This window comes from Manis javanica, chromosome 3, assembly GCF_040802235.1.
Source record: "Manis javanica isolate MJ-LG chromosome 3, MJ_LKY, whole genome shotgun sequence".
NCBI lineage: Eukaryota > Metazoa > Chordata > Mammalia > Pholidota > Manidae > Manis > Manis javanica.
Window position 1 is genome coordinate 32,809,053 of NC_133158.1, and position 17,643 is coordinate 32,826,695.

The 17,643-nt window shown below is 41.3% G+C and overlaps 1 protein-coding gene across 1 annotated transcript in view; it reads left to right on the forward strand.

Annotated features, from left to right (window-relative positions):
• Positions 1 to 17,643, forward strand: part of MKRN2 (makorin ring finger protein 2) — a 36,033-nt gene that overhangs the window by 5,845 nt on the left and 12,545 nt on the right. The window contains exon 2 of the mRNA XM_017655838.3: positions 15,151 to 15,279. Coding sequence (XP_017511327.2) covers positions 15,151 to 15,279 — 129 coding nt within the window. The remainder of the gene's footprint in view (positions 1 to 15,150; positions 15,280 to 17,643) is intronic.

The following is a 17,643-nucleotide window of genomic DNA, read 5'->3' on the forward strand; positions in this document are numbered from 1 at the left end:
CATGGTCGACTTAAATGTCCCTTTGGAACCTGGGAAGTGACCGTTGAGTGTCCGGCACCCCCAAAGGCTCCTCTGGGACAGGGGCACCCCCAACCATGACTTTCAGAGTCACGGCTGATCCCCATAGTCGACCCTTCTCTGCCTCCCCATGGTGAGAATCCTCATCCACTGAGGCCCGGTCTCCCTTTATCTACGTTTCTACTCGACTCGAAAACTCCTGGTACCAGATACCGAGCCTCCCCGGCGTTTTGGCCTCGACCCCACAGTTAGAGGTGGTGACGACCCCCTAACTGTGCCTGGTCTTCTCCACGACCTTCTCAGTCGCTCAGGGACGCCTCAGCGATTTCTGAACTGTCCGTTCTCACCATGGAATCTGGCCCCTCTGTTCCCACAGATTCACTGCTAGGGTGCTTACTCAATAATCTAAAGCCCTTCCACTTCACTCCAGACCTCAAACCTGTTCACTACTGTAATGAGATCTGGCCACAATATCCCTTGGACAGTCAGTCTAAATGGCCTCCAAATGGCTCTTTAGATCTAAAATTCTCTGCGACTTATACAACTTTTGTGAGTGTATGGGCAAATGGAAAGGGATCCCATATATCCAGGCTTTCTCCTACCTCTGAACCAAGCTCTCTCTCTGTCTCCCCTGCAATCCTAAACACCTACTACTTGCCTTAAAGTCCACACCCCTAAGCTTTTTTCACATTCCCAAATATCCTCAACTGCCTATAAAACTCCTAGACAATGCACCACCACGGGCTCTCTTGTCCCCTCCTGGCTCACACCAGGAGCTCTGTCTGTCCTCTCACTGTATCATTACACCTCAATCTGTATGTTTGTGTCTAAGTGTGTAAATGAAAAATATTTTTCTACCTCCGGATGGTATTCATAAAAATTGATTTAAAGACAAGCGCTTGTAAAAATAGGGCATTCTAAAATTTCCAGAAAATTCTAATAGAAGATATTAAGCATTAATGCTGATTTAAGTTGAACTGAATAGAAATGTTCTTATGGTTATCAGCTGCCTAAGTTTACCTAAAGTCATTTACGTTTATGGTATCTGTTAAATCTTTCAAAGAAAAATGCTTAAAGTGAAGTGTAGCCTTGTCTAATGTGAGTAACTATTTAAGCAAGTGCCTTAAAACTTTTAACAGCTTCCCAAAATTAAATTCAAAAAAGTGCTTTTTACCTCTAGTTCACTCTGATATTTTCCAGAGGGCCCCTGGAACTTGTCAGAGGAATTTTTTCTCATTGGAGAAAATATTTGGCTAATTTACCTGCTTACTTACCTGGAAGGCATCATAACAGGGAATGATGCTAAACTTTGTTACTGAATGTTTTGTGTTACAGAAAGATCCAAGTTTCCTTATGACAACTGTCTTATATAAGCTCTCTTCAGATCTTTAACCATTGTTATTTGTAAGTCTTTTGTCATCTATACTCACTGTTTTATTACTCCTAAACTAGTAAAAAAACTAGATTTCAGCAGAACAGGTATTAGTTACATAGGATTAAGTAAACTAAGGAAGATAATTTTGTGGCTTGTTTCAAATGTTGATAAAGTGTTTTAAGCTTTTTCTCTTAAGCTGACAAAAGTTTAGTAAATGACTGTCTTTATAAGCAGAATTGAAACTTTATCTTTCTACCTGATCCCTCTAGAATTTAAAAACTCTCAGTGACTATTTTTATATTTCATAGCAGTATGTTTATTTGCACAAGTTCAATAAGAATCTACTTTCCTTGTAAGAGGACTAATTAAGAACACTGGTTATATTACCAAGGCTTTGACTGGAACGTCATACCTGAGAGACACGTGTGTAAACTCAGATATGAACAGCTTTAAGGAACTAAGATTGACTTTAAAGCCTACAAAGCCCCTTAGAAGAACTAGCCTCATACCTTGCTTACAGGGTTCCCAGCAGCCTGACCAGGTGAGTAAGGAAGGTCACTTCCTGGCAAGTGCAGGAATCTCAGGAATGTCTTGGGAACCTCAAGAAGAGAGGAATTCACCCAAATCTACAGGTACTGTAGGCACAAACTGATGGCAAGTCTGGCTTGGCTTCCCTCTTCCTCCCTCCCCCCCTGCTGGGGCAGCCACTCTCTCCTTCAGATAATAAAGTCTCTTGCCTGGGCCCATGTCTCCTGAGTCATTCTGGGTAAGGAGGGTCGCGGCAAGATACCCTTTCACAGGCTTTTATTTAGAGATAAAGTGAAAGGACAGAGCTCCCGGCTCACACCAGGAGGGGACAAGAGAGTCCATAGTGGTGCATTGTCTAGGGGGTTTTATAGGCAGTTGAGGATTTTTCGAGAACATGAAAAAACTTAGGGGTGGGGACTTGTTAAGTGGTCCCTGAATATTAAAAATTAACTTAACTGTAAGGAATTTCCTGCCTTGATTTCTCTCTGGGACACCGGCGCCTTGGTCTGGGAGCATATCAAAAGGCTGCCGGCCCAGCCCCCAAGGTGGGCTGAGGTATTGTCTACTTGCTAAAGAATCTTGCCTCTTGAACTTCCTGGGTGTTAAAATGCAATTTTATCTTTAAGATGGAATTCTGCCTTTTACCATGTTGTCTGCAGCTGGGTCTGCAGGCTACGTTAGTTGCTCAGTTTGCAGAATCACGTCTGTCAGATCCGAAGGCGGAAAGACAGCACGTAGGCCTGGGCCTTTTAGTATGTTAAAGTGAATCTTACACATGGTTACAAATGATTAGCATAACAAAACATGTTTTACTCTTCTTTATCTGGGGAACATTAACTGATTTCACTGAAGAATGATTCTAGAGCTCAATGTTTAACATAGAGTTTTTGGGGGGGGGTTTCCTTGCATGTAGTTACATGCTCTGACTGCAGATATCCCGCCCTGCCCCCTCCGGAGGCCCTCACCCTACGCTGACTACATCCATGGTCCCTGTCTCAACCACTCTAAGAGGCTGTCAAGAGATGCCCCAAAGGACTGGCAGGATGTGCTCAGGGTAGTTCTGTTTGTCACTGGGGAGTGGAAATGGGATGTGTGCTACCAAATAGGTCTGGCTGGCTTCACCTCTTACATAACCCTCATTTTCACAATCCCCTTTCTTGAGGGCAGAGATGGTGGTCTAGAAGTTATCTCTGAGGGCTTTTATCTCTAGCTCCTCATAGAAGGGAAATTGCTTGTGTGAAGTCACCAGCTTGTACGTGGCAAAACTAACTGGAATGGTAGTTAAACATTTGCTTTTTTATGGGAAAGATGATGAGTGCAGTTTGCAAGGCAAGGCTTCTGAGTAGGACTTAGGGGAGGTGGTGGTAGAATTATAAAAGGCATCCTTATCCTTGTAGGACTACTATTAAAAATCAACCCTCTTGCGTGCCTGGTTGACAAACAGTATCCGGTAGAGGGTCTCTGGTAGTCTCTAACCCTGGTTTTTTTTCGGGAAATCTTGTGTGGTTTCTGAAAAAAAAAAAAAACTATTAATGAAGTATTTGTTAGGTCTCAAAGTTTTGCGGAACTGTTTATAATAGCCAGTTTGAGCCTGTTCTTTGCCAGTATTTATGAGTTTACTAATCCTGATACTTGGTCATTCAGACTTGGCTCATGGTACTGAATTTTGAAATTGGTATGCCTTCAAAGATCAAAGAAGACCATATTTTAGGATGATTGAAATAATGTAGTCCTGAGTAGCATTTCTCCAAAAAAATTACCAAACTGTTTAGGTAACATAACTTTTATGTCCAGGATCCCTCAGACCACCCCTACATCCGGAGATTGGCTAGGAAGACCCACGGAACTTGGCATGTAGTTGTACTCAAGGCTAAGGTTTCTGAGGGTGATGTAGTGAGGAGTCACAGCTGGATCCTAAGGGAAAAAGACACAGGCAGCCTTTGGAGGAACCTGCATGCATGCTTCCTACCTTCACTCCCTCCCATAGAGGATCATACAACGTACTCTACCCCCAGCAACAGGAACACAGGAACATGTGCCCAGGTTAGCCCATTAGAGATTCAGATCACCCTGTCTACCTCTACCAAAATTGCAGACTCCAGAAGGAAAGCAGATGTTCAGTATCAGCTGCATTGTACAGTTGAGGCACAGTGAGGCACTCCTATCAGTTAGGGATATTTTCTATCAGTGTAGGGAACTGTTTACGAGCTGAAACCCAGATGCTAGTCAGGGACGTAAGCAGGACTTTCTAAGGATAGGAGGCTCAGACCTGCTGTGTTAACTCTTCTCTGCACATTTTAAAAGTCAGGATTGTGAATGACAAGATCACTATGATGTAGGCCTTTTTTTTTTTTTTCAAGTTCTTCCTAAGTTTCTGATGAAAAGTGCCCTTGTTGGTCAAGTTCTGTGCCCTTTTGATTTTCTTTTTAAGTAAACTGGTAGCCCTGTAGCAAATTACTGTAATCTCTGCTCTAGTGGAAGACCTGCAGGGTGTGTGGCCTGGGAAAAGCCTGAGCTGATCTAGAAAAGAGCTGAAGGATAGCATCTCAGTGTAGTCATCACTTAAGTTAAGGGGTCCCTTCTCATCTTTGTAGGCTCAGAAATGTGATTCTGAACTCAGAGGAGGTTCATGCTAGCCAAACTCGGGAGAGACTGACATAAAACTAGAATACTCTCATTTTCCCGGAAAAAAAGAAACCACCAAGTGGGCCTGGTCAAATACTTCCTCTGCTTTTGGGGAGATGAGCAGGTAAAGTTAGAAGTATGCTCCAAGAGCAAGGAGGGATGGAAGGACTGCAGATCTTGTGGCCTCCAGCTGAGGCAGCCTCCCAGGCCCACTGCAGGGGCTGGTGTGCAGCCTGACTCACTTGGGGTCCCTGGAAGGGGCAGTCTGGGCCTCCTGGGTGTGCCGTGGCCTGCCTTTACAGACATTCCCTTCCTCCTGTTGTCCAGCCTTTCTCCCATTCCAGGCAGAGCCGTGTAATTGGTTAGGCTTGGGCTCTCTGTGTTTCGTCGCATTTAGCGATGCCCCAGCTCTGCCTGCCTGAAGCTCTTCCCAGGCAGTCATCACCAGAGACCAAGTGGTCCCACCTGTGTGCTCAAGAGCACCAGCTCTCCTGTGTCAGGAGCCCCACAGCGGAAGCATCATACTGGGCAGCTGCCACCAGTGAGTCTGCAGGTCAGAGGAGGGAAATGGTACCTGTGGGCTGGAGGGGGAGAAGTCTTCCTGGGGCGGCCAGGACTCAGCGCAGCACCACGAAGGAAGGCAGGTCATAACAAGTCACTGCAGCCAAGGATGGGCACAGCATTTAGAGGGAGTCAGAGTGATGGGTGAGAAAAGGTCAGGGCTACCCTGGAAGACCAGAGCTGGGGTCCTGTACAGAGCAGTTCCACCATCTGTGTCAGCGCACCTCTCTGTGCCTCAGCTTTCCTGTTCGCATCCTGGGCGCAGCTAGAAGACTCCTCATGGTACTGTGAGGAGTACATGAGATGAGGGGAAAGTGCTGGACGGAGTGTCAAGATTATTGCTCATCAGGTCTTTTGTGGTTTTTCTCATTTCATATATTTCTCATAGTATACTCATTCAGAGGGAGGGCCTCCTTGCCAAAAGTCTTCATTCAAGGGCTGTGTTAATTATCCCTCTTGAAAAGATAAATTGCCAAAAACATAGAGGAAAGGGAGGGAGGACGTGGGTAAAGCCAGATTGCTCATGAGTTGGTAATGTAAAAGCTGGTACCTTTTAAGACTTCATTCTCCCATTCTGTTTACTTTTGTGTATGTTTAAAATGTTCCATAATATGTTTTTTAAATAAGTTAAAACATGGGTTCACAGATAGAGCTCCTTTGCAAATCAGTCTTGTAACGGGCCACCCACCTGCAATTTCAGCCCTCTCCAGTCTGTCTGCCACCCTGCAGCCCAAGTGGCTTTTTGTGAAAAGGGCCTGGGAAAGGGTGTGTTTCCAGAGTAGACAGTTTTCTTTCTGACTGGATTCTCGGAACCTTTCCTCTGCTACTTTTTGCTGTAAATCTCTGAGAATGACTGGACAGTAGGCCTTTTTGTTTTGAGATGCATTCACCCATATTCCAGTGGACAGCAGGCTGTCCTGGAGCATAGTGGGTACTGACCCTCCAGTTCTGTCCCTCTGCAGGCCTGTGGGCCCCTTGCAGCGCTCCTGGCCCCGCCTTTTGTCCTGCTGTCCTCTCTCTGGCACAGACGCCTCTCACCTCTATGTGCCCTATGATAAGGCATGGGCCACTCTCACAGCTGTCGGTCTAATTGGTGTCAGTGTTCTTCACTAGACTTGAGTAAGAGCTGAACTTCAGAGGTACCTACTGTGAGATAGGTACTGTGCTGAGCACTTTATTTTTTTAAACCATTCCCTCAACAGTATGGGATAGTCTGTATACCTTTTTTAAACCAAGACAACCATTTTATTATTACAAAAGCAATATATGTTCATGGTAGAAATGTTGGAAAGTACAAATCAGCAAAAATAAGAAATTAAAACACTGTATACCTTACCTCCAAGGATCGTTTGTCACTGTTGTTAACATGCTGCTATATATCCTTCCAGATGTTTTTAATGCATGCATGTATGTGTATTTACTTTTTTTTCACTTTAATTTTTTAAATTGAAGTACAGTTGATACAAAACATATTGGTTGCAGGTATACAACACAGTGATTCAACAGTTACACATATCATGAAATCCTCACCCCAACTAGTGCATTACTGTCAAAACAGGAGAATGTTACAGAATCACTGACTATATTCTTCATGCTGCATGTCCATCCCCGTGACGGACTTAAATTATGACTGAGATTTTGTTACTCTTTATCCCCCTCACCCATTGTACCTACCCATGGTAACCACCAGTCACTTCTTAGGATCTATAAGTCTACCAATTCTTTGTTCATTTTGTTTTGTTTTTAGCTTTCATATATAAGTGAAATCATATGGTATTGTCTTCCTCTGCCTGGCTTACTTCACTTAGCATGACCATGCATGTCATCACAAACGGCAGGATTTCTTTTTCATGGCCGAATAATATTCTGTTGTGTATGTGTGCCACCTCTTCTTTATCCATTCATCTATTGATGGACATTTTGGTTGCTTACGTATATTGGCTACTGTAAATAATGTGGCAAATAAACTTAGGGGTACATGTATATTTTCGAATCAGAGATTTTGTTTGGGTAAATTCCTAGAAGTAGAGTTACTGGGTCATATGCTGTTTCTTTTTTTGGGGGGAGGAACCATTTTTATTGCTCACAGCTTGTTCAAATTTGATAGCCAGGCCCGGCTCTGTCTTTCCCCTCTGGCAGAGACACGTACCCACTCCCTGCTGGCCACTTCTGGGAGGAACTCTCTGGCCAGGTCCTGGGTGACTGCAAATGCCAGACAGATTACATACCAGGTACGGAGGGGAGGAAAGAATGGCCGTGTTCTCTCCACCTCTTGCCCCTTGATCCACTGGCGACTCTGAAACATCCATTGATGTGTAAATGGCTATGGCTAGGTGGGACATTCTGGAAATTCCACCTTTTACCCCACAGTGTGTTACTGAAATTATATACAGGATACTGACTGCAAAAAAAAGTGGTTGTTAATTTTGTTCTTATTGTTATTACCACAGATATGAAGACTTCTCAGTTTCTTGCCAAGCCAGATTGTTGGTTAGTGACTTAGACCACAGTGATTGAGGAGAAGGGAGGGTCATGAGGTTTAAAGAAAAATAGTTGGTGTATTACATTAAAAATACTATTTTAAAAGTTAGTCAGGTTTGATTTATTCTTATTTACTAAAAGTGATAAGAAATAATAAGAATTATGGCCTGTACAGTTCTGAAGCCTATACATGACTAAAGCCAGAAAATAAGACATTTATTTTTTTTGAGAGGGCATCTCTCATATTTATTGATCAAATGGTTGTTAACAACAATAAAATTCTGTATAGGGGACTCAGTGCTAAGTGCACAATCATTAATCCACCCCAAGCCTAATTCTCATCAGTCTCCAATCTTCTGAAGCATAGCGAACCAGTTCTTACATGGTGAACAAATTCTTATGTAGTGAATAAGTTCTTACATGGTGAACAGTACATACAAGGGCAGTCATCACAGAAACTTTCGGTTTTGATCACACATTATGAACTATAAACAATTAGGTCAAATAAGAATATTCGTTTGATTTTTATACTTGATTTATATGTGAATCCTACATTTCTCCCTTATTATTATTATTATTTTTAATAAAATGCTGAAGTGGTAGGTAGATGCAAGATAAAGGTAGAAAACATAGTTTAGTGTTGTAAGAGAGCAAATGTAGATGATCAGGTGTGTGCCTGTAGACTAAGTGTTAATCCAAGCTAAACAAGGGCAATAAAAAATCCACGGATGCAGGAGATTTCTCTCAAAACGGGGGGGGTGAGGTTCTAAGCCTCACCACTGTTGATCCCCAATTTCTCACCTGGTGGCCCCCCTGCGACTGTGCCTGTCTTAGGTTGTTCCTCCCTTGAGGAATCTTACCCGTCTCTGGCTAACCAGTCATCTTCGGGGCCATACAGGGAAATGTAAAGTTGGTAAGTGAGAGAGAAGCAATATTGTTTGAAAAGATTAGCTTTTTACTTCTTTGCAGATTTATGTCCTGTGGCTTCTATGCCCAGCATTGTCTTGAGGTATCTTTACCACTTGGAAGAATTATGATACTTGGTAAATTCGATATGAGGCACGAATTTTATTTAAGGGTTGTAATTAGGAAGGAAGAGGAAAAGCTATTGAGGTAGCAGACGGAAGAAAACATGGGCAGATTGATTATTTCTTTGACATATCTTCTTGTAGAGTAACCTAAGCGTGTATAGGTTTTAAACTACTAATTAAATTGTGCACACACATTAACATAATAGGAATACAGTTACATAACCAAAAGGCAGACCTATAATTGCCAGCCATCTCCAATGAAACCAAGAAAACCAGTTAGGCACCCTAGGCATTTGTGAAAATTTATCTATGATATGATATTGTCCAACTGAACTTGAACAGTCTGAGAGAGATCAGACAAATTAAAACAACCCATTCCTGGGAACTGTTCACATCCCATATGTTCTTTTAACAGTAGTCTGTAGTTGTAAGATTTTGGAGCGCTACTACTTGCATTTCTCTTAATTCTTGGTTGAGTTCCAACAGTATAGATCCAGTCAAATTTGTTGTTTTACTGTATGCACAGGCCAGCTTAGATATCTCCTTCTTCATTCCCATGGCAAGTACAGGAACTGGTGGGATGAATGCAGCTACAACTGTAGCAGCACCTGGATCTTTGTTGAGGTTTTTTGATGATCATCTTCTGGTATGACTCTTCCAGAGAGTGCTGATGTTGGAAGTTTTTCATCATATCGTATCTTAGTTCATTTTCTGAGTAGCCAAATTAGGCTTTGATCCTCTGTATAAACACAAACAGACCCTTTGCCCACACTTTGATATGCCCTTTATACCATTGTGTAGAACTCATTGGAGGTCACCACACAGGAACTGCTTTTTTTTTTTAAGAGAAAGGAATATTATCAGAAAAATGTACCTCCATAGCCGATCATCTGACACCCTTTAAGTGATCAAAATTAAGGATATTTAAAGCATGCATTAATCGTTGATTTACAGTTAGTTTCGTCCTATCAGGGAGTAATCCCCCTTTTCTTTCTTTTTTTTTTTTTGTTATTATTAATCTACACTTACATGAAGAACACTATGTCTACTAGGCTCTCCCCTATACCAGGTCCCCCCAAAAACCCCCCTACAGTCACCGTCCATCAGCATAGCAAAATGCCGCAGAATCACCACCTGTCCTCTCTGTGCTGTACAGCTCTCCCCTTTCTCCCACCCCCCCATATACATGCTAATCTTAATACCCCCCTTCTTTCACCCCCCTTATCCCTCCCTACCCACCCATCCTCCCCAGTCCCTTTCCCTTTGGTACCTGTTAGTCCATTCTTGGGTTCTGTGAGTCGGCTGCTGTTTTGTTCCTTCAGTTTTGCTTTGTTGTTATATGCCACAAATGAGGGAAATCATTTGTTACTTGTCTATCTCTGACTGGCTTATTTCACTGAGCATAATACCCTCCAGCTCCATCCATGTTGCTGCAAATGGTAGGATTTGCCCTCTTCTTATGGCTGAGTAATATTCCATTGTGTATATATACCACATCTTCTTTATCCATTCATCTACTGATGGGCACTTAGGTTGCTTCCAATTCTTGGCTATTGTAAATAGTGCTGCAATAAACATAGGGGTGCATCTATCTTTTTCAAACTTGATTGCTGTGTTCTTAGGGTAAATTTCTAGGAGTGGAATTCCTGGGTCAAATGGTAAGTCTGTTTTGAGCATTTTGAGGAACCTCCATACTGCTTTCCACAATGGTTGAACTAATTTACTGGTATTTCTATTTTTAGTTTTTCAAGAGACCTCCATACTGCTCTCCACAGTGGCTGCACCAGTTTGCAGTCCTACCAACAGTGTAGTTTCCTATTTCTCTGCATCCTTGCCAACACTTGTTATTTCTTGACTTTGGATAGTGGCCATTCTGACTGGTGTGAGGTGATATGTCATGGTGGTTTTGATTTGCATTTCCCTGATGATTAACGATGAGGAGCATCTTTTCATGTGCCTATTGGCCATCTGTATTTCTTCTTTGGAAAAATGTCTGTTAAGGTCCTCTGCCTATTTTTTAATTAGGTTATTTGGCTTTTTGGTGTTGAGTTGTGTAAGTTTTTTTTTTTTAATTTTTATTAAGGTATGATTGATATACACTCTTATGAAGATTTCACATGAAAAAACAATGTGGTTACTACATTTACCCGTATTATCAAGTCCCCACCCATACCCCAATGCAGTCGCTGTCCATCATTGCAGCAAGTTGCCAGAGATCCACTATGTCCCTTCTCTGTGATACACTGTTCTCCCCGTGATCCCCCACACCATGTGAACTAAACATAATACCCCTCAGTCCCCTTCTCCCTCCCTCCCCTTTGGCAACCACTAGTTCATTCTTGGAGTCTCTGAGTCTGCTGCTATTTTGTTCCTTCAGTTTTGCTTCATTGTTATACTTCACAAATGAGGGAAATCGTTTGGCATTTGTCTTTCTCCACCTGGCTTATTTCACTGAGCATAATATCCTCCAGCTCCATCCATGTTGTTGCAAATTGTAGGATGTGTTTCTTATGGCTGACTAGTATTCCATTGTGTATATGTACCACCTCTTGTTTATCCATTCGTCTACTGATGGACACTTAGGTTGTTCCATATCTTGGCTATTGCAAATAGTGCTGCAATAAGCATAGGGGTGCATGTCTTTTTGAAACTGAGAAATTATATTCTTTGGGTAAATTACTAGGGGTGGAATTCCTGGATCAAATGGTATTTCTATTTTTAGTTTTTTGAGGAACTTCCATATTGCTTTCCACAATGGTTGAACTAACTTACACTCCCACCAGCAGTGTAGGAGGGTTCTGCTTTCTCCACATCCTCACCAGCATTTGTTGTTCCTTGTCTTTTGGATGTTAGCCATCCTAACTGGTGTGGAGTGATATCTCCTTTTGGTTTTAATTTGCATTTCTCTGATGATTAGGGATGTGGAGCATCTTTTCATGTGCCTGTTGGCCATCTGAGTTTCTTCTTTGGAGAAGTGTCTGTTCATATCCTCTGCCCATTTGTTAATCGGGTTATTTGCTTTTTGGGTGTTAAGGCATTTGAGTTCTTTATATTGGATGTTAACCCCTTGTCGGATATGTCATTTACAAATATATTCTCCCATACTGTAGGATGCCTTTTTGTTCTGTTGATGGTGTCCTTTGCTGTACAGAAACTTTTTAGTTTGATGTAGTGCCATGAGTTGATTTTTGCTTTTTCCCCTTCCTTGAGGAGATGCAGTCAGGAAGAAGTTGCTCATTCTTATATTCAGGAGATGTTTATCTATGTTGTCTTCTAAGAGTTTTATGGTTTCATGACTTACATTCAGGTCTTTGATCCATTTTGAATTTACTTTTGTGTATGGGGTTAGACAGTAATCTAGTTTCATTCTCTTGCATGTAGCTGTCCAGTTTTGCCAACACCAGCTGTTGAAGAGGCTGTCATTTCCCCACTGTACATCCATGGCTCCTTTATTGTATATTAATTGATCATATATGGTTGGGTTTATATCAGGACTCTCTAGTCTGTTCCATTGGTCTATGGGTCTGTTCTTGTGCCAGTACCAAATTGTCTTAATTACTGTGATTGAAACATATTTTGAATGTTTATGTATTATATACTATATTCTTACAGTAAGCTGGAGAAAGAATGTTTTTTCAAAATGTCATGCATCTCCAACAAATTTTCCAGTGTATATGTTGAAAAAAAATCTGTGTATGTGATTGATTACTCACGCAGGTCAAACCTGTGTTGTTCAAAGGTCTACTGTATGTGCCACGCTTTATCCATTAGTCTTAGTCCATTGATAGACACTTGGGTTGTTTCCACTTACTGTCTGTTGTGAATAATGCTGCTATGAGTTGCTTGTAGATACACGCTCTCAGTTCTTTTGTGTATATACCCAAAAGTGGGATTGCTGGATCATACTCTATTTTTTAGTTTTTGAGGACCCACTGTACTGCTTTCCATAGTGGCTGCACCATTTTACTGTTTAAGTTGTTTTATAATCAGTCTGTTGTTTTCAGTTAACAATCTTCAACTTCCCACATCAATAAACTTTGATTTTATCCAAAACCTAGTCCTCTGTCAAATTTCCCCATTTGTTCTCAGAAATGTCTTCTACATCTGGTTAGTCCAATCCAGAATATAGCCCAGGACTAAATATTACATCTGGTTATTATGTACTTTATATAGTGTCTGCTAACCTAGTGCTGCTCCCTCCTTTTAGTATTTTCTTCAACAGTTTTATTCAACTGTGATTTACATACCATAAAATTCACCCATTTTAAATGTCCAACTCAAAGATTTTTAGTGAATTTAGTTGTGCAGCCATCATCACAGTTGAATTTTATAACCTTTCCTTCACCCCAGTGATAACTGTGCCTGTTTACAATCTGGCCTCAGCACCCCTGCTCCAGCCCTACGCGACCACTCACCCACTTTTTGTCCCTTAGAGTTGCACTGTTTTCGGGAATGACGTATAAATGGAATCATGCCACATGTGGTCTTTTTTGTCCTCATTACTTCAGTGTAGTGTGTTTGAGGTTTGTCCATGCTGTAGTATGTATCAGCACTTCATTCCCCTTGATTGCTTTTAATATCCTGTTTCATGAATATATTGTTTTGTTTATCCATTCACCAGTGATGGAATTGTAAAAGTTTCCATTTATTGGCTATTACGAATAATGCTGCTATGAACATTCATTTACAAGTTTTTAAGAAACCACTAAACTGTTTCCAAACTCAGCTGACAGCCCCCCACTGTACCCCTTTTCCCATGACACTTGCTAAAGAGCCCCGGCCCACAGAGTGCCTTTTTTATCCAGTTGCTTCCTCATGATGTCTTTCCTTTCAGCTTGTTCCCAATCCCTTGTATTTCCTTTAAGCTGGGAGCTAGATCTGGCCTTCTGTTGGATCCAAGTTAAATGTTTTTGGCTGGTATATGTCACAGGATGTGCTGTGTACCGCATTCACATTGGGTCGCACAGCAGACACATAATATCTGAGTTTCGTTTTTTTTTTACATAGAGATACTGGGTCCAGAATCATTTGTTAAAAAGACTATTCTTTTCTATATTGAATTACCTTGACACCTTAACCAAAAGTCAGTTGGTCGTGTATTTGTAATTCTATTTACAGGCTCTTTAAAGAGCTTCCCTCAGCCTCCTTGAGCTCCAGTCTCTGTCTCGTCAGTTCAGCGGGACTGCTCTGCTCTGCTTTGGGTTCCCCTCCCGGTACCAAGGTCCGGAGTATGCTGCCAGGCAGAACATGGGCTCACCTCCCTTGTTTCCCCCCTCTCAAAGATCAGTCTTCTGTTGCCTTTGGTCTATGTGTGAAAGCAGTTATTTCATATATTTTGTTCTTTTTTGTAGGTTTTCACATTGGAGGGCAAGTTCCTTACTTCATAGCTAGCAGCAAAAATCTGTTCTCTTTCTTCCCCTCTGTGCTTCAGTTTGGATAGTTTCTATTGCTATGTTTTCGGTGTTCAGAGTTTCTTTGGTAGTGTCTAAGCTACTGTTAAGCAGGTCCAGGGTAATTTTCGTTTCATATATTGTAATTTTCTAAGTTCCATTTGGGCTCTTTTTTATACTTTCTTTGTGTATTATATTCATGTTTCCATTAACCCCTTCAGCATATTGAGCATATTTGTAATAACTTTTCAGAGTCTTCGCTGATTCCATCATCTGCCTAATTTTTCTCCTAGTTATGGGCCACATTTGTCTGCTTTTGAGCAATGTCTAATAATTTCTGATTGGATACCAAACATTGTGCATGTACTTGAGCATTTGGGTTTGTCTTCATTTAAAGAGTGTTAAAGTATGTTTTGGCTATTTGCTATCAGCTTGATCCTTTTAAAGCTTGTTTTTAAGCATTATTAGGGTGGGTCTAAAATGGTCTAGGACTCTTTACTCTTAGTACCAAGGCTTGTCCTTCTGGGGTCTCTGCTCTGAGCATTCAGCCAGGTTTCTCTACTCTAAGCTGCACAGAATTAGAGTGCCTCCTAGTTATTCCTTTAGGGCCAGAATAGGACATCACAGTGAAACATTCTTACATATTTCTTTGGTGCTACACTATCTTATTTGATCCTCACTACAACCCAGTAAAGTAGATTGTATAATTTCCACTTTATAGATACAAATAGAGAGGCCCAGGGAAGCTGGTTTTGTGACTTACTCATAAGTGGCAGGACTAGATCTTGGACCTCGGTCTTTCTGGCTCCGTTACTGTCATACTCTCTAAGCTCCATAAGAACAGAGAGCAGTTTTTCAAGCGTATTTTCTCAGTTATGAAACTCACATTTTATATATGTAACAGATCTCAAATTAAGCAGGTATCTCTTAAAACAGGAATATGGGATCACAAGTCACTGAATTACCTGTGCATCTAAAATCACTGTGTCTTAGAATCAAGGAAATAGCTCTCTCTCTACTGCCTCAAAGAGCCTCGATAGATAATATATGTAGAAGAAATACGTGTAGGCTAGATTCAGGAATATGGCGATTTTATAACTCAGTGTGCCTCTACAGTTTCATGTCTTATCTGTGTCTGCAGGTATTTCATGCACGGTGTGTGTCGGGAAGGAGACCAATGCCTGTTCTCACATGACCTGGCAAACAGCAGGCCGTCTGTCATCTGCAAATACTATCAGAAGGGCTGTTGCGCCTACGGGACTCGCTGCAGGCAAGAGCCCCACGTCTGTCCCTGGCTGTCCCGGGGTTGTGTGCTGTTGGGTTCAGGGCCTCGCATGGAGCATGGGTCTCAATGAGGGGGACAGACTGAGAAGTAATGTGATAGCATTATAAAGAGCATGGCAAATAATTTTGAAACCTCAATTTCAACACTCTAAAAATATTTCTGACTTCTCAGCATCGACAGTCAACATTTCAATATTTCAACTTTTCAGGCCTTAGTCTTTTGAGTCTCTGGTTTTAAAGTTGCATTCACAGAACGCATAAGATTTTATGTCATGCTTTTTTTCCCCACTCAACATACCAAGTTTTTGCTTATGTTGCAACTTTATTCCTAAGTGTAATTTTATAGTGTTGCATAATGTTACCATACCATCATTTTATTTAACTATTTCTCTGTTGGTTACTTAAGTGGCTTCCAGTTTTTTGCTGTGAGTTCCCCTGCTTGAACATTTACATGCACAGTCTCCCTTTTTCTTCCTTGTGTTTGTAGGCAAGCTTGTTAACTTCTAAACAGGCAAGCATTCCAAAAACCAGTTCCTCTGCTTTTTTTTTTTTTTTTTTTTTTTTGCAGGAAGAAATATGTTTAACTTTATTTTTTTGTATTTAGAACATTATATTTTCTAAAATTTTGTCATCTTCACTTACAAGTGTAGGTCTATGATATATATATTTTTTTAATTTTTAATTTTTAACTTTTTTTGAGAGGGTATCTCTCATATTTATTGATCAAATGGTTGTTAACTACAATAAAATTCTGTATAGGGGACTCAATGCACAATCATTAATCAACCCCAAGCCTAATTCTCAACAGTCTCCAATCTTCTGAAGCATAACGAACAAGTTCTTACATGGTGAACAAGTTCTTACATAGTGAATAAGTTCTTACATGGTGAACAGTGCAAGGGCAGTCATATCACAGAAACTTTCAGTTTTGATCACGCATCATGAACTATAAATAATCAAGTTAGATGTGATTATTCATTTGATTTTTATAGTTGATTTATATGTGAATCCCACATTTCTCCCTTATTATTATTATTATTATTATTTTTAAATAAAATGCTGAAGTGGTAGGTAGATGCAAGATAAAGGTAGAAAACATAATTTAGTGCCGTAAGAGGGCAAATGTAGATGATCAGGTCTGTGCCTATAGACTAAGTATTAATCCAAGCTAGACAAGGGTAACAAAACATCCACGGATGCAGAAGATTTCTCTCAAAACAGGGGGGGTGAGGTTCTAAGCCTCACCTCTGTTGATCCCCAGAAATATGTTTAACTTTTAATGCATTTTCAAAAATCCTTTGGCAATAGGACAGTTTTGTCTGTGATATCTATTAAGATGCAGAAAGATAAGGTAGGGGACAATTTTGAAGATAAATGAGTTGGATGGAAAGCAGCAATGTCAGGCATGGATGCTAAGGAACTTCTCTTTTGGCTCTTGCCCTGTAGAAGTGGATACAAGAACCTCTAGATACTGCAAGTGTGACAAAGAATAGAACTGCAAGGCCTGTGGTTACAAGAAACTGCAAAAGCATTTCTGTATTGAATAGTTAGGATGTATTCCACTCCACCTTCATAAACGTAAACAACCTTTTAGGGTTGCATTTGATGATGTATATCACTCCACCTCCCTCCTGTGTCTATGTGAACACATACCAAGAGTCAGAGTGACTAATGGTTAAGAGTGTGGGCTTCACAGGGTTTAAATCCTAGTTCCTTCACTTCCAGGCTGTGACTGTGGACAAAGTTCTTAGCTCTCTCAGCCTAGTCTCCTGAAAAAGCCTAGAACCTCCTGCGGGTCACGCTTAGCCAGTCCAGCCTCTACTGGGAACCGGCGTGTTCTTGCACTGGTCACCCTGTAGCTGAATTACTTCTCCATATTCTGGATGCTCAGTTACAGTACCATGGCAGGCGAATTTCTTCTTAAATGCCTTCACTGGTTTCTTTTTTTTTTTTTTTTTTTGAGAGGGCATCTCTCATATTTATTGAATTTCCTCTGCTTTTTAAGTGAAGAGCTGATTGATCTGTTCTTTCCTGGGCTGCAAAGCTCCCTTCAGCCCTTCCTCTGTGCTGCCTGGGAGATGATGGAAGATGGCCCACCCCACCCTCCCCCTGCTGGCGGGTGTCCCGGAGAAACAGCCCAGGAACAGCCAGCCTGCAGCTGTTATATTGCCCATCATTAACATTTTGGGTACTCATGCCCCAAAGCATACTGGTTTGGGGGTGAGGAGGTTTCAGTTCAATGTCTGTCTGGAATTTTCAGGATCTCTCTGTTGTCTAGGACAGTATGTCTGTCCCACTCCAGTCCCACCAGGACACATAAAAGAATTGCCAAGCAGTTCTTACTAATAAG